The 20,415-nt window shown below is 47.0% G+C and overlaps 3 protein-coding genes across 3 annotated transcripts; 2 read left to right on the top strand and 1 right to left on the bottom strand.

Annotated features, from left to right (window-relative positions):
- Positions 1 to 436: 436 nt before the first annotated feature.
- LOC131089270 (hydrocephalus-inducing protein homolog) lies at positions 437 to 7,648 on the bottom strand. The gene is made up of 9 exons (XM_058033935.1): positions 7,518 to 7,648; positions 6,997 to 7,149; positions 5,703 to 5,939; positions 5,341 to 5,452; positions 4,714 to 4,881; positions 3,043 to 3,167; positions 2,502 to 2,630; positions 1,995 to 2,199; positions 437 to 473 (listed from the first exon to the last, which is right to left on the bottom strand). Exons 2-9 carry the CDS (start codon positions 7,129 to 7,131, stop codon positions 466 to 468), a joined length of 1,119 nt encoding a protein of 372 aa, XP_057889918.1. The 5' UTR covers positions 7,132 to 7,149; positions 7,518 to 7,648; the 3' UTR covers positions 437 to 465.
- A 16-nt stretch (positions 7,649 to 7,664) lies between these two features.
- LOC131089609 (hydrocephalus-inducing protein-like) lies at positions 7,665 to 8,968 on the top strand. Its single transcript, XM_058034435.1, has 3 exons — positions 7,665 to 7,676; positions 7,714 to 7,958; positions 8,706 to 8,968. The coding sequence occupies exons 1-3, from the start codon at positions 7,665 to 7,667 to the stop codon at positions 8,842 to 8,844; spliced, it is 396 nt and encodes a 131-aa protein (XP_057890418.1). The 3' UTR covers positions 8,845 to 8,968.
- A 102-nt stretch (positions 8,969 to 9,070) lies between these two features.
- On the top strand, positions 9,071 to 20,415 carry LOC131089610 (telomere repeats-binding bouquet formation protein 1-like). The gene is given in 12 exon segments (XM_058034436.1): positions 9,071 to 9,756; positions 13,869 to 13,979; positions 14,156 to 14,284; positions 14,722 to 14,814; positions 14,817 to 14,849; positions 15,295 to 15,355; positions 15,451 to 15,566; positions 15,710 to 15,832; positions 16,355 to 16,507; positions 17,552 to 17,683; positions 19,077 to 19,202; positions 20,180 to 20,415. Coding segments are annotated over 12 exon segments (1,368 nt in total). The 5' UTR covers positions 9,071 to 9,701.

Genomic DNA, 20,415 nt, shown 5'->3' on the forward strand with positions numbered 1-20,415 from the left:
GGCCTTCATGTTTTGGTTTAGGCTGCTTCTTCACCTTCTCCTGAGGCTTACTGGTCTTCCAGCCTTTGTTTCCAGCTGCAGGCTGGGACTTGTTTCCCTTTTGGATCACGGGTAACTGCACGGTACCCTGAACCCTGTCCCAGTAGGAGAAAACCTGTGCCATGTCCTGCTGTGATGACTCATAGATCTGAAACCTCAGGATCAAGATCTCAGCTGGGTCCTTGGGGACTTTGGTTCTCCCCTTCCCAGAGGCTTTAGTTCCCCTCTTCTGTGAGGCTTTGGTTCCCCTCTTCTGTGGGGCTTTGGGTGCCCCCTTCTCTGGAGCTTTGATTTCCTTCTCTGGTTTTGCAGGCTGCTTCCCGAAGGAGACTTTCTTTTCCTTCTTCAGCTTCTCTTCCTCCTTCTGCCTCTCTTCCTGCTCTAAGGCTTTTGCCTCCTCCTCCTCAAGCTTTTGAGCTGGCTGCTTCAGCTCCCTTCAGCAAACAAAATCGAAAACATCACTGAGAGTCCCCACCAGAAACTTGGGCTCACCAGTCCTGGCTGGCCCTGCACTTCTTTCCTTGACCCTGAGGCCATGGCAGAATTCATTTCTGTGGATTTTCCTCAACCCACAGAGGTTGGGAACATCCCAAGTGAGGGCATTGGTGGAAGGGCACCTCCAGGACCAGCCAAACCTAAGCCTTGCCATTGCAAGGCCTCAACTGTAGCACCTCCCTCTGAAGGCACAGCCAGACACCTCCAGCCCCTGCCAAAGGCTGATCCACCAGCTCTTTGTGCTGATGCCTGAAAAAGCTCTTTGTCTCTTGACTTCCCAGTTTAAAGCAGAGCACAGATTGCTGACATCTGCTTATCTCTCCTACAATTCTCACTCAGCTCATTCAGCCCCCTTCTCTGTGGGCACAGCCTGCTCCTTCATGAGAATAATCCTATCAGTCAGAAAGCAGAGTCTGCAGGAACTCCTCTCCTGCAAGACAGGCTCTTGTCAGCCAGGTTTCCTGCTGGAACCCAGCTGTGACCAAGCAAACTGTCTGACCAAGTGCTATCTGCCATGGAAACGATTTGAAGCAGCTTCATCTGTCTCCTCTCCATGGAACCAACTTCAGCCTGGGCTGAAAGGAGTCCTGAGCTTGCTTTAAGCAGCCTCCACACCCAGCTCCACACTTTTCCTGTGAGTCCTGAGCTGGGCTGCCTTGCTGGAGCAGAGCTTCTCCTGTGCTTGCCCCCTGCTGCAGCTGAAGGGGAGCCTAAAGGACAGGAGCTTTTCTGGGTGCTGTCCCACCATAAGGAGAACCAGGAGCTAAGAGACTGGCCACCCTTCTGGCCTTTGATATCAAATACTTCTGACTCAAAGTCCTTGGAGCAGGGAAACCCTCCAGGGACAAAACCCTGAGCAGTAACCCTTGAGGGCTTACTCACCCCTGTGTCTGTGTTCTCTTCCTTTCCTGTAATATTTTATCCACTTTTGCTTTCTTCTCCTCAGGGAGGGCATCATGCTCATCCTCATCCACTTGCAAGATGTGCAAGAGAAACAATGAGTGACTGCAAGCACAGCTGGGTGCTCTATGTCAGCTGCAAGGATTCACAGCTTTTCCCCACCCAGCCTATCATCCCAGGAGATATTGGGCAGCTCATATCCCTGCTCCAAAATTCAGACAATCCCCCAAACTATGGCTGAGCAGAGAGTTCCTGGGCTTTGCCTGGCTTAAGCGCACCAAGGCTGTGGACAGTCGTTTGTCACTGAGCTACAGCAGCTGGCTCTTGTGCCCAAGATTTAATGTTAGAGATTAACATTAAATCTAACATCTCTAACATCTGAGGTCTTTAAACCTCAGACCTCCTGCAACTCTGAGATGAGTGCTAGTTACACTGAGGCAGAAGGTAAAAAGATTAATAAAAACATTTCTTACAAGCTCTGCTGAAAATCCAGATACACAGGGATAAGGTTGAGGCTTGAGATAAGATTGAGAGAGAAGATTTGAGAGAAGATATCTCACCTTCCTTCTCTCTTTGAGCTTCCTTCTTCTTTCTTTCAGCTTTGTTCTTGGCTTTCCAAGAAGCATAATCCTGCTGCAGGTTCACCACATAGATATGATGACAGTTCTTGACAGCTCTGAGTACACAGAGCAGAGAAGATTCCAGGCTGCTTGCAAAGAGGCTCTCCAAGCCATCAAAGACCACTCCCTTGTAGCAGTCTTTCTGCTGCAAATAAAGGGAAGAGTAAGTCAGATTGCACGCAGGAGCCTCACAGCTGGACAGTGATCCCAGATGTCCCAGGGCACCAGCTATCCTTGTTCCAAGTGCAGTAGCTAAGAGCAGCTGGGACCTGTCCTTAGGCTCTGCCAACTGAGGGCAGCTGCAGCTTCCCCCAGGGTTCCCTGCACACAGTCCAGGATCCTCGAGCAGCATGTACAGAGCTGCTCCTCCTCCTCCTCCTCTCTGAGTCGTACCTCAGTGCCTTCTCTCCAGAGCAGGAATGTCTCCTTTTCCCCCACCCCACTCACCTGCAGCCTCTCACTGAGGATGTCCACCAGCAGCTCTTCGGGCAGCACACAGCTCAAGCAGTTCAGCTCTTCCCCACGACTGCTGACGATGCTCAGCTGCTGGGGCGCAGGAGCAGTGGAAACTGTGAACTGCAATGGGAGCAGAAACCAACAGCCCTGAACAGCTCCCACTGCTGGGCTTGGAGCTGGGCTTCCTCACCAGTGGAGACTAGAACAGACTAGCAGTGCAGGCTGGAGGCTCAGGGGAAGGTCCTGGAGGGCCCATCCCTTGGCCAGCAGAGACCTGAGCTTGCAAGCCCCAGTGCAGCCTCCCAGCACTTTGCTCACTGCCTGCAGCCACACTAGCCAGGACTGCACTTTGCCAGCAAACCACTGAGAGCCAGTGGAGCTGTCTGCCAGAGCACATTCCCAGCCCAAGTATGGCACAATGGGCCCACGTGCCAGGCCCTGGCTGGCACAGAGCCTCCACTGTGAGCACTCCCTGCTCTTCTCAAAGACAATGTAAAGATCCCAGGCATCAACCAGGGCAGACCATGTTTACCTTGGTGCCCTTTACCTTGGCTGGCTCCTTCTTTTGTGCTGGAAGGTTCTTGCCTTTGACATACTTCTTGTAGATGTTTTCCTCAGCGGCTTCTTTATTCTTGCTCTGAGCAGTGAGCTTTTTACCTGCACAGGGGACAGACGGTTCAGGGGGGCTTTGGAAAGCAAGTAGGCACCTTTCACTGCAATGGGCACAACCTTGGGCCCTGGAGGAACATGGCACTTGTTCCCCATTCTGCTGGGCACTGGCAGCACTGTTTCCCAGAAGCAGCTCCTTCCCTGCTTCTCTTACCAGCATGCCATACTTGATTTTAAAGCCAGCACTATGTCCCTCCTAACAACTGTGCATGCAGGTGACGCTGCTCACACAGCAGTTCCCCTGCAGATCAAGCCAGAGATTTACCTCCAGGAGCATTGTTTCCATACACTGCACCCATCCTGCATTCCCATGTGGAGACCTGCAGCCTGCCCCACTTGCATCATTTGTCTCCACTGAAGCTAAATCCTCCTTGTGGGAAAAGCCCAGCTGGGACCCAGACTCTTCTTCCTTCCACCAGCTCCCAACCCTGCCAGGTTCAAAACTGAGCACTGCAAAACTTCCCCCTGCACCGAGCCAGGTCTGGCCTCACCCTGCAGAGCTCAGGGCACCAACTGCCCAGGAAGTTCCATAAATGTCTCCAGTCTCAGAACAGCCCAACGAGCTGTGTAACCTGACAGAGGCCACAGGTAACTCTCTGGAGAAAAGAGCTCATCTGGAGCATGTCTCTCATTGGAAACTCCTCTGGGAGGCTGTCCTTCCCTTCCTCTCGTTTGCCAGGTTACACGCATAGTCAGTTCCCTTGTGCTCAATGAGCCACTTCAGAAGGCTTTTTCCTTGTTCAGGTGGGCAGCAGTTCTGCTTGCTGCCCATGAGGAGCAAGCTCAATTCAGCTTTCAGGAAATATAAAATATTTTGGAAAGAGACAGGCGTGCTTCAACACCCCTAGAAAAATGAACATGTTCCAAGAATAGCAGAAAAAGGGGCTATAAAAGAACCCCTGACTGAGCCCTTAAAATTGATTTTTTTTTTTTTAAAGAAGCCAGAGACGCACTTCACATTCCCTAAGAGACACAAGGACTGAAAAACTGCTGCTCTGAGTAAGCAGAAGTGGACAGTCGTGGTGGGTTTCTCAAGCACTGTCTCTAGCATTTTTCCTTACCAGCATCACCTTTGTGTTTACCTTTTTGCTCCAGGGCAGCCTGGGTGCAGAGCAGCCGGGCACGGAGCCCCGCTGGGCTCTGGTTGTTGGCCATGGCCTCTTTCACCACGGTGTCAATGGACATGTGGGCAGCACCATAATACTGACACAGGCCTGCTGCTATCTCTGTCTTGCCTGAGAGAGAGAGGACGACTGCTTGGTGACACTGGCACAGGAGGCACTACAGGGACAGGCCCTGGAAAAATCTCCAACAAGATTTAAAGGTTAAAAGGACAGTGGGAAAGCAAGTGTCCCTCCAGGGGAGGCCATGAGGGAGGCAGCTGCAGCGTGGATACAAACTCTGAATTCTAGAGCCAAGAGGATCATCTCCACCTCCCGTTCAGCTGAGGACTTGCCTTAAGCACCGGGGCCCACCAGGATGTGTTCCCCCTGCTTGTCCCTGTCCCTGCAGCCCCGGGCTGCAGCTCACGTACCTGCCCGGGGCGGCCCATGGACGATGACAACAATCCCTCGGTGGGGCTGCGCCTCGCGCCGCCACGAGGACGGGGCAGTGCCCGGGGGGCGCAGGACGGCCCGAGAGAAAGGAATCCCAGCCACCTTCGCCACGGACTCAGGATGGAATGTGATAGCTCTGTGACGTGCTGCAGGGCAAAACCAGGGGGAAAAGTCAGCCTCCTGCCTACCTTTGATCCTCACCATCCTCCCCATCTCCTCAGATCCCAGGAAAGGAGACTCGGTGAAAGCAACATGAGCTTGTTCTTTTGTTGCTAGGAAGGCGCAAATAAAAAGAGCCAGTGATATTAGACCTGTCTGAAGAACTCATCCAATCCTAGTCTTTGTGGCTAAGGGACACAAGGGAATATCCTGATTATTTCCCCAGTCTATGGCAGGTGCTTGCTTTGGCTAAACCCAGGATTGGAAGAGGATGCCACAGCCCTTCAGCCAAGAGCTCCTCCACCAAGCTGGGGAACAGGCAGCTGCTAAAAGCATGGGCTTTCCCTGGAGAGCAAGGCAACAGAGAGTTCAGGGGGTATGGGCTGGACTCTCTGCATTGACCACAGTCCAAACAGACACTGGCAAACCCTCCCTGTTTTTCTGACCTGCTGCTGCCTTGCCCATGGCCTTGGCCTCAGCCTCAGCCCTGGCCTTGAGCTCTGCCTTCAGCCACTTCTGTGCTTCATGATCCTCAGACTCCTCTGCCATCCGCAGGATCTGTGCACGTAGGGAAGAGAAACCATCCACAAGATTCCTTTTCTTGCCTTTCATCACACAGACTCAACAAACCTATTGTCTGTCTCCTCCCTTCCTCCCAACAACACAAACTATTTAGTTTAGGTCCTCCCACAGCATGTCAGCACACCTGGCTTTGCCCTGGGGACTGTCTCCATCTCCCTGGCACAAGCCTGGGAATGCTGGAGTGCTGTGGAGCTCGGGCAGCATGTACATGGACCTGCCTTCTCACCTTCTTCTCAAGGTACTGCTCATCAAAATCCAGGGCGTAAAACTCAATGGGGAAGTTGCATGGGTTCTTCACCACCACTGTGGCCTCCATCCCATCACTGTCCACCATCATCCATCCCATCTCTAGTTCTGGGGGGCTGAACTCCAACCGTGGCTCCAGACCTTGTCCTGAGAGGTACAGCTTGAAGTGATTGCTGCTCCCAAAAATGTTAAGCTCCAGCTCATTACTGTAAGACCTCTGTAAAGAGAAAAGTGCAGGAAACTCATCCATGAAGTCTCAGATGACAGGACCCCAAATACAATGCTTGCCCCAAGGCTGGGGTGTTATCAGTGTCTCCAAGGGAAATGGAAACCAGATATTTTCTTAGGCTAGGGAGTACAGCATCTGTAGTAGTCTGGGTCTGAGTAACTGGGATGAATGCTGGTGTGCACTGTAACTGGGTATTTGGGAATCAGATGGATGTACTGTGGCCTGTCAGACATTTTCACCTGATCATGCAGGAGTGCAATACTTATGGGAAGGGCCCTCAGGGTTACAGTGTCCAGACACAGTTCTGGCACTGCTGCATCAGGCAAACACCAGCTCCAGGAGAGGCAAATGAGCTCTTGCTGGCCAGAAATAAGGGTCATCTTCTCTGCTTAGTGTGTGGCTCTGGTCCAAGCCAGACACAAGATGGTTTCATTTCTTGAGCAATTAAAAGATCCCTGGGAGTGTGTGTGGGCACACAAGCACTTGTGTCCATGCTGGTACACACTGCCAGTTCCCAAGACCCAGCAGCCACAGGCAAACCACTTTTGGAATGCTCCATCTTTTAAAAGTTGACTCCCCAGCTGCATGGGAATGTGCAGGCAGGCCAGAGCCCCAGGGACTGCTGGCAGCACCCCACTACAGGTGACTGTCCTGCCGTGCCCAGGAAGGTGGGTGGTGGCTGTTTGCTCTCTCAGTCCTGCAGCAGGATGAGCCATTCCAGGATTATCCTCTGTGAGTGGGCAGCTGCTCTGCACTGAGTGTCACAGCTGCAAATACAGCCGGGCAAGGGGCAGGCTGAGGGGAGTTGGGCACAGCCCCCCCATGTGCCAAGAGGCAGAGCCCTGGGGCTCTCTGTGCAAGCTCCCTGTGAGCATTTCAAAGCATATCTCACGGGAGTGCTCTGTGGGGTGAACTGAGCCACGCTGAGTACGGGGTTTGCAGAAAGCTCCCTGTGAAGGCAGAGCTCCTACCACACTCTCTGCACCAGGCCCTCATTTCCAGATAGCCCTGACAGGCCTCCTGGGCCGACACCCGCCAATCTCACCTCCTCCTTGGGTGTAAATTTGATTTTCAGATTCTGGCACCTTCCTGGATCAAGGGTTCCTTTGGAGGGCTTCACTTCAAAGGGACAGGGCTCATACTCCAGCGCCTGCTGCTTCTGACGAACGGCTGGTGTCATGTATTTGCAGTGATTGGTCTGGGCACAGAAACCAATTATGTGAGGTCTCCCCATGCTCTGAGACAATGACATGGTGCTGAGAGCACCCACAGCCAAACCAAGTGTGGACCCCATAGCCTACAGCAGGAGGGAAAACCTCACCCAGGGCAGGCAGATAGGGAACTACTGTCCTCAGAGCAGGAGGAGGAATGGGTGAAGATGGCAGAAAAGCAAAGCATCTGCTAATGGAACAGGTCCAGGCAAACCAGCCTTGATCTAGACCCTCAGAAGCTTCCTCAAACACGCTGTAGACCCAAGTGCTCAGGCAGCCACAGGAGCAGAAAGGGCAAGAGTCACTAAGAAAACCCAACCAAGAAGTTTCGTGTTCAATGTTGCCTGGGCTTTACCTTCTGAACAGGCTTGATGGACCATTTGCAGGGTACTCGGAACCAGTTGTAGAGGTGGACTGTCTCAACCTTGTACTGCCCAACAACGACAGCAGAGTAGTGCACAATGTTCTTGGACAGTTCGATTGACAGCTCAGACACAGTGGCATGAAGACGGGTGTTATATGTGGGGCCTTTTGAGCTGCGGCTGCTGCAGCGGCTGGCCAAGCACCTGCAGGATTCCAAGAGGCAGCAGTTCGAGGAGCAGGACCATCCCAAGAAGCTGCGCAACTCAAAGCGCGTTGGTTCCGCCCTGGAAATCTTCCCAGACGCCATCTATGACCTGCCACTGTTCTCCATCAAGCCCTACCACGGCATCATCACTCCTGGCCAGAAGCAGGCCTTTCAAGTGCAGTTCTCCCCAAAGTGCGCGGGGATGTTCCAGACCACCCTGCTGTGCAGGTGAGAAACAACCAGCCCTTGCCAACTCATGTTTCTGATGGCTATCACTGGGTGATCCCAGGGTGGAAAGGACCCCAGTAGGTCATCTGGTCCCACATGGCACAGGGTTGTGTCCAGAGGGCTCTGCAATAATTCCAGTGAGGGACACTCCACACCCTCTCTGGGCAACCTGGCACCTGCACAGGAAAGAAGTTCTTCCTCAGGTTCAGGTGGGATTCCCTGTTCAGGTTCTGCCCATTGCCTCTTCTCCTAATGCTGGGCACCACCAAGCACAGCCTGATTCATCCCCCAACACCCTGCTTTCAGTCCCTCTGACTGGGATGGGGAGGTGGGCATGGAGTCAGGCAGCCCCAGAGAGGCGGCACAAACACCCACAGGAGCACAGAAAGATCATCATCCTGCCTTGGGAGGGAGACACTGGGAAAAGACACTGTATGGAACATCACACTGCTGGAAGGTTGCAAAATCTGGGAGATCCAGGAAGCAGCAAGTGCCTAGCTCTGCTTCCTTTGGAGACAAGCAAGGCCTGCTTCTCTGCCTGGAACCCTGTGTGCTGGAGTTGGTCCCCAGGCCCTTAACAGGTCATGGTCCTGCCCTTGCACCTCTGCAGCCTCCACGCAGCTTGTTTAATTTGCTGCATGCTGCTTGCACAGACAGAGGATGCAACGCTGTGCACCTTGCTGTGCGAGTTGCAGAGCAACTGGCTGGGAATGTTTGTCTGGCTAATACCAGTCCCCTTCTTCCTAGAATTTCTAACCTGAATCCAGCTGAGAAGATGAGGCAGGTGACTGTGAAAGGCAGAGCCTTGGAGCAGAAGATTCTTGGTAGGGCAGACGGAGAAAGGCCAGGGAGCCAAGGATCAGGTGCCCTGGAAAGCAGCACCTGAGGGACAGCATTTGTGCCAGCTGGAGCTCCTGCAGGAGGCAGCAACATCGTGCCTTCTGCTGCTGCTGGTCTCCCACCCTTCACCAGAGACCTCTGCAGCTACCCTTCCGAGCTCCAGTGAAGACCTCTAGCCAACCTTTAATCACCTACGTAACTGCTTATTAGATTGATAGTAATTCATTTTCAACAATTAATTGTTAATAAACAATTGCTAATACATGGTTAACCGTCAGCTTCTCTTGGTTGGAAAGACAGGTGTCTGTGGGACCTCTCTGGAATGGAAAATGTGACCTCCTCCTCTCCAAATTATTATCACTTTGAAATTAAGGGGCTTTCAGGCAAAGATATGGGAGAAGTTCTTTGCCAGTATGTACAACAAGGCAAACAAACAACAACGCTGGCAGCAACAACAAACAGAAGCAGATACCCAAGCACAGCCTTCCTTCGGCTGCAGGCACTTTCCCTTTGGTGTAGTTCCAGTCACAGCTGGCAGGAAAGGGAGGCAAATAATGAATAAAGCAATTGCTACAGTAATTGAAATTAAGCTACACCAAGGAATGCACTGGAGAGCTCAAGCACTGTATGATCAATTCTGAAGAACTTATTGCTGTGAGGGAGTCTCTGCAGTAGCCAAATAGTGACTGGACAATGTTGAAGTTGTTCAAAGATAAAGAAGTGATGAGAAAACACCCTAGTGAGGGAAGAGCCCTAGCCCTTAAGACCCTTTCAAAATATGCAAATATATTAGACTGAGTTCCCCAAAATACAGAGATGGAAATATCTTCTTGGAACAGTTGATCACCTCACCCACTGGGAGCCTTTGCTATCTCAACTGCAACTACCTCCAAAGTGGCTAAGATGCTATTAGAACAAATCATTCCCAGATATGCAAGAACTGAAAGAATGGACTCAGGTAAGGGAACACACTTGAATTCAAAAATTTTACGTTCTGTGTGGTATTAGACATAAATTGCAAATTCCATACCCCGTGGCACCCTCAAAGCTCTGGATGTGTGGAGAGAATGAATGCTATCCTTAAGAACCATATTACCAAATTAATGATTGAAACCAGATCAGCATTATTATGGATCAGAACTGCTCCAAGAAAGGACATAGGAATTTCTCCCAATGAAATATTACTTGGGTTACCTAATCTGGGAAGGTAGAGCAGAAACTAATGACTTCCATCTCAGAAATTATTGCAGGCAATTACAGCTGGTGCTTTGAAGAGTTGTTTTTTCATATGAGGTTTACCAAAGGGTCTCTTCTTCATTAGCAGATGGTGTGACAAGGTGTTGATTAAAAGACCAATCAGGTCCACCTCTATCAGAATGGTGTATAAAAGAATGCATTTCCAATAAACTCAGATATTAGCTATGCACTAAGAACCAGAGGAAGTAGCCTCACATGGAGAGGAAATTCAGGTTAGATTTTAGAAAAAAAAATTTCACTGTTCAGGAGTTCAGGCCTGGGAACAGGTTGGCCAGAGAGGGGGTGGAGTTGCCATCCCTTGAGCTGTTAAAGAGGCCTCTGGATCTGACCCTGGGAAATGGTTTAGTGGTTTAGTGTTTGCAGTGTCAGTGCTGGCCTGACGTTGAACTGATGGTCTTAAAGATCTCTTTCACCCCTGCCGCTTCTACAACTGCAAGCGCTCCCCGCCCGGCTGAGGGGAAGGCTCAGGGCTGTCCCGAGTCCAGGGGCGGCCGCGCCTGAGGGGCTCGGGCGGCGCTGCGGCTGCGGCGGCTCCTGAGGGGCCGGGCCGGGCTCTGCCCTCAGCTCCGCCAGATCGCAGCCCTCAGGCCGGCGGGGCCTCCGCTGTCCTTCAGCCCGACGATCCCAGCCCATCCCATCCCTCAGTCCGGCGATCCTAGCCCGCAGATCCCATCCTCAGCCGGGCCGCGCTCGGCAGCGGGCACCCGCCTCGCCTCGGGGCTTGCCCGGAGCCACCCGCGCCACTGGACCACAGGTACTCGAGCCGTGCCCCATATTCCCCCTCGAGACTCCCTAACCTTCCCACACAAGAATGCAGCTGCTGTTTCATCAGTAGACTGTTGCCTTTCATCCCCCTCCCCTCTTTCTTATGTTCTTTCCCTTTTATATTTGGGCTGATCTGGAGTGCTTGCTAAGGCTTCAGAGTGGAGCTGTGATAATGAGCTGTAAATCACGCAGGGCTCATCTGAGGGAGGAGGGAGCTGAAATGGGCCAGGACAGCCCCAAGTCCTGTTCCACAGCGCAGCGTCCTCACGGCCTTTAGCTGCTCCTCTGGGCTTTGGTTTCCACAGGAGGCCAGCAAGGCGCACTTGTCCCCTCTGGGTTTGGTCCCTGGTTTCGAAGGAGAAGTCCTGCCCAGGCTGGCTGCTCTGCTGGCCATGCCAGCCGTGTGCTCTAGTGCTGCTGAGCACACGCCCTGACAGATCTGCGCTTCTCCAGGAGTGGTTTCTGAGGTTTGAAGCAATGTTACTGGGTTGTTTGCCATAACTGATGGAGAAGTTTCATATGCAACACTTGCCAGCTGTCTGTTGAGATAAATCTAGTTGCTTGTCTTTCCACCTTGCTCTGTGATGCAACAACTGAGGTGAGCTCTTTGCATCTAATTAATGCAGGCTGGCTTATAAACACTATTTTGTGTACCTTCTGTAGGTTGCAAAAGATCCAGGAAAAAGTCAAGATGTGTCCTTGTATACATACAGTTTTAAACCCCTTGTGCTTCCTACATCGTATAATTGTATAAACACGTATTAAATTAAACTCTTCTGAAAAGCAGTTAGCTCCAGAGTGAACTCATTTTTGCAGCCTTCCTTTTGTTTGGGTGGGTTTTGTTTTTTCTTAGGCTGGCAGGGTGGTGGCAGTAGGACAGAAAGAGATGAGGAAGGCTGGCAAGCTTTTCCTTGTTGTGGCAGGGTTGGATTTGTAGGAAAATGAAATGCGTGTCTGTTATCGCTTCTGAAAGGCTGCAGGGAATTGAAGTCTCTCAATTCTCACTCTCTAAGGGAAGCAGCAAAGGAATGGGGGCAATCAGTAACTCCCAAGAGAAAGCAGGGCTGACTGTCTTCATTAAGATGACAATGATTCTGCTTTGAGCCTTTGTCCACTCTCAAAAGCTGACAACCTGGTAGTTACAAAGGCAGGGCTATTATAAAATACTGTATTTTTCGCGAACGCGTGTGCGGCTCCCAGTCCGGCGAGCCAGAGGGGAACTGCCGGCGCCTCCGCTGCATCCGAGATCAGCCGCCCTTGGCGTCGCGGCCTCGGGCTGGGCCGGATCGCGGACCGGATTGTATGCGCTGGACGGGACCAGGAAAGGGAGTGAGCACTTGCTGGGGTTTAACGTCGGTTCATTGAAGGATGGCAGGTACCAACAGAGGAAGGCCACCGACCAGCAAAGAGGCCTGGAGCACGGGGAGAGGCGAGGTTTTAAAGGCAAGGGGCGGAGAAAGGAGGGAAACCCCGCTAGCAAATAGGAAAACATATAGGGAGATGCACAACATAACTGACATGCAAACATATCCAATAAACACAAGGTTAGAGAGGAGCCCCGGGACCCCAGCCAATTACATCCCCCAAAGGAAGAAGGTTCTCGAAAGCTCGGAGGAGTGGGGGGTGATTGACTGAGGCCAGGGAGGAGGAAAAGCTTACTTATATGGTAAAATAAGGGAGGGGAAGTTACATAACTTGAACGATTGACAACTGAAGGGGACAGGGGTAACCACAGTAACAGAACTGTCCGGAGAGCTGTGGCGGGAAAACTGGGGAGGGAAGAACCATCGTACAAGGACAAAAGGAGAATGACACATAGAATGGGGGAACGCAAGAGAAACTTAAAAACGCACTACAACATCATTTCCAAAGGAAAACTTTGCCATACAGGAATACATTAAACTGTGTGTGAGAGATGACAGAGTAAAAGCAGAAAATTGGGAAAAGTGCATTTTAGAAAAATGATGTAATTTATACTGCATATATTATAAACACTGCTAATCTGAACAGAACTGAAAACACTTTTTCCTTGCTGTTGTAGGACAAGAACAGAGATAAAACAAAAATGAACACTCAAAAGGTGCAGATAAGTCACTGTGGTAAGATATCGAATATAATTTGTCATTATAATCTGCATCAGTTTTACAAAGTTTTAGCAGACTTTAGTGATAGGCCTGTTGGGGGGTGGTGAGCAGTTGTGAAAATGTGCTTTTTCCTCGTTGCCAAATTTTGGATACTGTATTGGATATGCAAAGGGTACATCCAATGCCAAACCTACACACAGAGTAAAACACACCACCACAAAGTCACTTTTTTTTTTTTAATTTGCTAATATTATACACATTTTTATTTATTTTAACTTCTTTAAGAACCTTCAAACCTTGTAAGGGTTTACAGTAAACAATACCTTCTGTCACTGTTAGAAATAATTACCAAGTCAGTCTTTTAATGATAGCCCAAAGACTAAGAAGCAGATTTTCCAAGTCCGTTTTACCCACCCAGGGTTGTATGTAGGAGGCAGAGAATATTTTCTGTTACATCTCCAAGCACCTGACTGAGGGCTGTGCTGCTGTGCTGCATGGTTTCTGTCTCCTGTAACTCAGTACCACGCAGCAGCCTTGTGCTCTTGGGCTCTTTCCTTACTACTCCAGAGATTTTCAACTGCACTCTGAATTTTATTTGCCCTCTGAATACTTTAAGGGCTCTGTATTATTTACACTTAACGCACCTTGCAGTTGTGAATTTAATATTTAGTAGTTTACATCAGACTTACTAAGAATTACTAGTAATTAAAGGCCAGAAATATTACAAGGAGGCTGTTACTCTGCAAAGGAAATCATGCTCAGAGAACAAACTATGGACAGAAATATTTCTAGGTTTGTTGTTTGTGGCTGAATAGAAGTGGTGTGGCTCCATTTTGGCTCACTTTTCCCCCCTCTTTAAAATGCATGTACATACTACATTTTGGACAGGTTTATTCTAATACTGATTAGATTAATATCTAGAAAATATAACAATTTTACTGAAGTTTTTTGTGTTTGCTCCTAGATATGAAAACAGATCTGAACTTACTGCTTGAATGCCTTAAATATCAGATGGACTGCCCTCTGTCTCAGAAGGAGGCTTTGATCACTATCTATTCCATTTGCCAGCAAAACAGTAAGAAAGGCTTTTCCTTAGAACCAGTCATTTATGGTCACCAAATATGCCAAGAACTGGTGGGCACTGTAAAAATGTCTAGAGGACATAAGGCTTGAGGTGTTGGAGAACCTTAGAAGCCTTTCATTTTGCAGAGAAACAAAAGCAAAAGTTTCTGCTCTTTTTTCCTCTTGTAGGTGAAGCGAGCGAATACTTGCGAGAAATTGGTGGTTTGATGTTTATAAATGACCTTGCCAAGTCCAGTGCTCATTGCATCGTGAAGGAAGCAGCTTTATTTACACTGGGGATTATTATAGAGAGTAATGGTAATAAAAATAATCTTGTTTGTATTTCTGAGTGTGCTGTGGCTCCCTGTCATTACCTGTGCTCCTGCTTTGTCTCCATTTCCTTTTGGTCTCACAAAATGAAGCTAGAAGCTTGTCAGCTGGAGCAGGGGCAGTGAGGGTGCCCCAGTTGCCCTGTCCACGCCTGGGTTTGATCAGTGCCTTGCTCCCCTGTGCACACACAGTGTCTTTGAGTTTCCAGACACCTGCACTCCCCTCTCCCTCAGCAGCAAGTGTTCAATGGCTCCTGGATTGTTCCAAAGCTTGGTGTAGAACTCACTGCCAGGGGGAAGCCCTCGGGCACTTCACAGTCCTGCCCTGTCTCTGCTCCCCAAGTACTGGCCACAACTGAGACTTAACAATTTAGGATGATGAGTGGCTTACTTTAGCACTTAATGGTTTTCACTTTCTCTTTCCAGTGTATTGTCAACAGACTTTGTGTACTTCTGCCCTGTTTGAAGACCTCATTTTATTTTTAATTAAAAAGGATTCTGGTGTGAACTTGAAAAGAATGTCTATGTCATCTTAGCTCTGGTGTCAAATAATAGTAAGTAAAAAAATGGGTTTTTTTCCTCTGTGTTACAACAACACTCCTTTTCTATTTGCCAATCTGCAGTCCAAAATTTGGCACAGTCAATAAGCAATGTTTTGGTGAAGTTAATTTATAAAGATGAATGTTTACATGTAACTGAACCTGAATTGTCAAAGTATGTCATTGTTCACTGGGATTTTCTTAAACAGCAGAAGGTGGTTTAGTTCTAAAAATACAGTTTGCAAATGGAAAGCCATAGTTTCTGAGAGTGTCTAGAAAGAGAGACTAGAATAGAAGGAATAGAAAGGTTATTTACCAACATGTTGATATGATTTTGTATTTCCTTCTGGGGAGGATATGTGCTTGGGAAAGGGAATGTATGTATGTAAATTAAACTTGCTGTTAAGATTTTGTCTGCAATTGCATTTGTCTCTGGAGTCTTGTGTGTGTTCTCTTTTAGAAAATGGGCAAAGCTGTGTCAGAGACACAGGCTGCATCAGCCTGCTGCTGCAGTTGTTCAGGTAAACAGGGTTGCAATTCAAACAGACAGATAATGGACTGGTTAGCAGCTGTGTTTCCTTGACTATTTGGGACTTGCTTGCATTGTCTTGAACAGAACAACTCTCTGCATGTCTGAGAAGAATGTGTCAGATGAAAACTCTGATCCCTGCTATCAGCTCTGGTGCTCAGTGTGCAGCACTCTCTGTGCCTGTGTCAACAACCCCCAGAACGGTACGTGTTGCTCTGAAAATTGTGGAGCAAGTTCAGAGAGATTCTCCAAATCGGTAACTCTTTGGTTTCATTTTTACTGTTCAGCTGAAGTTGATTTCAATGATTGTGTTTTGATTGGGGGTAATTTGTTTTTACTTTTGCAGAAGATAATCAAAACATTTGCTGTTCAGTTTTTCCCCATGCCAAAGAGTGGCTGGAGAGTTGCACAGAGCCTGAGATAGTTCGTCCCATTTGTTCATTTCTTGGTCTCACAGTTGCAAATAACTGTAAGTGCAGCTCAAGCTTTACACAGTTTTGCATTTGATGAAAGGAAGTTTAATTAGAGAGCTAAATGATTTTTTCTTTCTTGTCAATTTATCTCTAACAAAGTCATTTGCTGTTTTTCCGACTTTGACCACTGTATTCCACATCTTTACTTACACTATGCTGTGCTCATGTCCACAGCTAGCCACAGTCTGGTGACATTTCCTAGGGTCAGTAAAACTGTTTGGAGCTGTTCTGATTAAAAGTGTGTCTAAATTAAAGTCCTTATTACATGACTGATTGGTAGAAGTCGGGCATGATGTCTGCCATTTGTGTGCACATACTAGGGTCATGTTTTCCTGTAACTATTTTATATGCAGTCACTGCATTTCTTTATGAGATTAATGTATATCCAGCTTCTGTTGTATAAGAAATGTAATGACTAACACATGCACAGAAAAACTCTAATGGACTTACTCAGTGAAATGCTAAAATAATTTGCAAACTCTGTCGCTTAAATCACATTTTTTGTTTTTTCCACCAAGCATATGTGCAGAAGTATTTTGCTTCTATTGGAGGATTGGATACATTAGCCAAAGTTCTCCTTGAGCTTATGCATGATTCTTGTTTGAGTCACTCCAGCGTGAAACTTGCCGTGGTAGTAGCAAAGACCCTGGATGCCTGTATTGCTAATAACTGTGAGTGGAAAGACATTTGTTATCTATGGTAATTTTAAAATGCAATTTTTAAAGTCTTGTGCTGGTGGTAAAGTTGCAGAAATGAATGCTTAAAGGCAGTTAAGTTATACACATCCCAGTGGATGTTGCAGTGTTTTTTAAAACTCAGAGGTGTAAGTGGGGAGTGATTCAGTTCATCTGAGGTGGATTACTGTCCCATTGTTGCTAAAATAAATACAGTGAAATTTAAACTCAACTGAAAATGAAAAATTGAAAATAAGATGCTACAGCCTGTGCTGGGTAAGTAAAGCTGAGCTCTGGGCCTGGGTTTGACCAGTCATGGATCCTGGAGTTAGGCCTGTGCCTGAATAATAAATTGTGTAGCTTAAGGAAGCTTTAATCATTCAGAGTTGGAGCTGAACCAATGTGGTGTTTCTGCACAGCACACTCTGCTCTGGTTTGCTGGCTGGGTACTGCTCTGCTGATGAGGTTTGGTGTTTTCCACAGAAGGTTTGCAGAAACCTGTGATGCTGATCAACCTGTGCTGTGGCCATGGTTGGTGTATCTCCCACTTCTGCCATAAGAGCTTCAAATGGAAGTTCCCAAAAGTTTAAAAGCATCATCCTGCACGAGTTGTGAGGGTAGTTTCAGCTCAGTTGGGTGTGACAGCACCAGGCCTCAGCGTGCATGGACCAGCAGGGGTGTTGCCAGTGCCAGGAAGGGCTTGCCCCCCTGCTCTTTTATGGCAGATACTCTGTTGTTTGATTCAACTCTCTCTGGCTCCATGCTGGAGCTGATAAAGGAGAAACTCAGCAGGGATCTGCAAAAGCTGCACAGTGCAAAGGCCTCATCCATCAGATCTTCTGCCTCACCTCCATGGAGCACAGGCTGGGAGGACGGGCAGGGCTGCATTTGGGAGCAGCACAGGAGGCATGGGGCAATCTGAGCAGTTCCAGGTGGAGCAGGGCAGGGCTGAGCAGCCCAAGGCTTTGAGGGGTTTGTAGAGTTCAATTCCTGCACACTCATGATCTCGTTTATTTTCCTTCCAATTGTTTTAACAAACAGCTGCCATGGGTGTTGTCTTGGCAAAGTATCACACTGTGTCAGAGCTGCTGAAGCTGCTGTCCAATGAGACACTGAGCACAGGAGAACAAATCAGTATTATTCTAACAATTGGACACTGCACTGAAGTTTGTGGTAAGATTTGCTTTTTTATTTCCCTCTCAGCTTCTCCTAAATTCTCATCCCCTGACTCCCCCACTGGTGTCACTTCATCAAGGCTGGGGCACGAGAGAGAGTTCTGTTAAATAATACAATGTCAGTATTTGGACAAAAAGTTTTCTATATCATTCCATTGTTAAATTTTAAAGCTTGTAAGCAGCAAGTGTCTTTAGTAGCTTTAAAAAAGTAGACTAAATATGCAAGAATTCAGAGCTGGGCTTAGGTGTCACAGGGAATAATTAATCCAGAGCTGGAAGCTACTACAATGCAGACACAGCAAATGAGTTCTCTTGAGCTCTCTTTTGCATGGTCCTTGGCACATACAGCTTCTGTCCACTGCTTACAAGGCCAGTGCTATTTGTAAAAGCCATGGAAGTGCATTGGTTTCAGGACACAGAAGCAGCAGGTAGCCCTGAAATGTTTTTGTCATGTTCCTCAGGGCTTGTCCAAGCATATCTGGTACAAATACAGCACTTCAGTTGGTGTTTTGTGGTAGTGCAAGCAAAGAGAAAGGGAAATTCATTTGTACTTCTTTTTTTTCTCATGGATGTTTAGATAAACAAGATGAAGGCCTTATGTTCAAAAATCCTAGTTGATTTTCATCCTCTGAGTGCCAATGACATGTTCAATAATTAGCTCAATCGGTCATAAATTTGTTTTAACAGACATTTTTTCATTAAGAATTAGTGAAACAAGACTTAATGGAAAATGTCTTTTGAATCGAAAAATTATTTAAAAATTATTGAACAATTGTTTTAACTGAAAGAAGGTTTTTCTTAAAATGTCAACACTGTCAAAATAAAAATGTTAAATTTTTTAATTTCTTTTTTTAATTGAGTTTAAAGAAGAAAGAACTATGTTTAGCAAGTTATCAATTACATGAATACATATGCGAATGAGATCACAATAAAACTTCAGCTAATTATATAATAAATGAGGAGGAACAGATTGGCTAGACCAGGATTAAACTACTAATTTGATTTTGCTCATTATAAATCTTGAGATTTTGATATTTCCTCATCTCAGGCCTCAAAAATGCTACATATGTACTCCAAGAGCAGGTAATGGAAGAGAAGAAATACAAGAGTCATTATTCAAATGTTTTAGGCCACAATTAAATGAGCTTGGAACTCCATGGTATAATTTGTCTCAGTCATCCTTCAGTTTTCTTACAGCAATCTGAGTTCTGGTCAAACATCCTGTGGGATGTTAACTCCTGCTGTCCCTGCAGCAGGCTCGGGTCTGGCATGCAAATCTCTCTTTCTACAGAAACTGGCAGAGAGCTGCCAGTATTGGCCCCTAAAATTATTGTAAGGTTAAGGTGTGTGGGGCTGAAACCAAAGCTTTCCTTTACCATGTCCTGTTCTAGAAGAGAACCAGTGTGAGCTGCTTCAGAACAATGGTCTGCCACTTATGATTCAGGTATTGACAGAATCTCAGGACGAGGAACTCATCAAAGCTGCTACTTTTGTGCTGCAGAACTGCAAACAAATGAGTAAGCTTGCTGTTACTGCTTTAAAAATGAGAGTGATTGTTTCCATCTCTGTGTTCTGCTGATTCCCCAAGTGATTTTAACTGCAGCAGCTTTGTAATTCTGTGTACTCCAAAAGATGTTTGTTTTCTGCACAGAAAGTTGCTTTTTTGTCATCAAGAACTGACTTAGGCAGAAAAAAGAGAAGTAAAAATTCCAACAGTGTTGCAAAAATGCATTTGTGAAACCTCTCCATGTAGGGCCAGTTCTTAAAGTTTTCCCATCTATAAATTGTGTGGAAAATACAAACATTGTCATTTAACACCCAGTGGATGCTCTCTTCCTGGGGACATACCACTAGAGGGAGAGAATAAACCAGGAGATAATCAAGCCCAAAATCACTGTGTCTACATTAATTTCTAATATTAAGAAAAATCTTGATTTTTTTTTTCTAAAATAGGATGTATTTTTAGGTCCCCCCTCTCAGTTTTTTTATTACTTATCTGTACAATCCCTCCCATGAAACAGGGAGACCTTGCCCTCTAATCTCCTGAGTGTGGAAGGTGTGCAGTTGCTAATTAGGAAAAAACAAACAGATATCTACATTTCTGTGCTGCAAGCACAACTGAGAGGTTTGTGTAAGATTGAGGAGGTGTGGAGATTTGTAGTGTCCATTAATATGGAATTGTTTTTTTTATAAAAGCAGAGACTCATACTGGTGAAGAAGCCAGAGTTAATTCAATGAAAAAGCTTTTTTTCTTTTTTTTCACAGCATCATTGTGAAAACTGTTTATAGGAGCTATAATTGCAAGTTCACCTCTTGTAACTGCAGTGTATATTTCAAGTGTGTTAACATTTATGTATAAATTTAAGTTTTATAAAAATTGTTATTTTGCATTAAATTATTGGGGCTGTCCCTCAGTGTACTAAATACAATAAATACTTTTAAAATGTTACTTGATAAAATTTTAAATATTAATCTTGCTTTATATTTTATAAAGCTGAACAGTTGTCTCTGAAATTATATGATAACTCATTAAATGTGAACAATGCAGAAGAATTGGATGTGCAAGTCAGAAATAGATGTCTGCAAGACTACTGGAAGAAAGCAAAAGAAATTTTACACAGAATAAACTCAATTGAAAAACAGCACAATGAGGTTGGTCTGTTTACCAAAATGTATAAAACTAATCACACCTTTCCAGAGTTTAAGGAGAAAGTGAAAGTAAATCCTTGA

Source organism: Melospiza georgiana, chromosome 14 (assembly GCF_028018845.1).
Source record: "Melospiza georgiana isolate bMelGeo1 chromosome 14, bMelGeo1.pri, whole genome shotgun sequence".
NCBI classification, from domain to species: domain Eukaryota; kingdom Metazoa; phylum Chordata; class Aves; order Passeriformes; family Passerellidae; genus Melospiza; species Melospiza georgiana.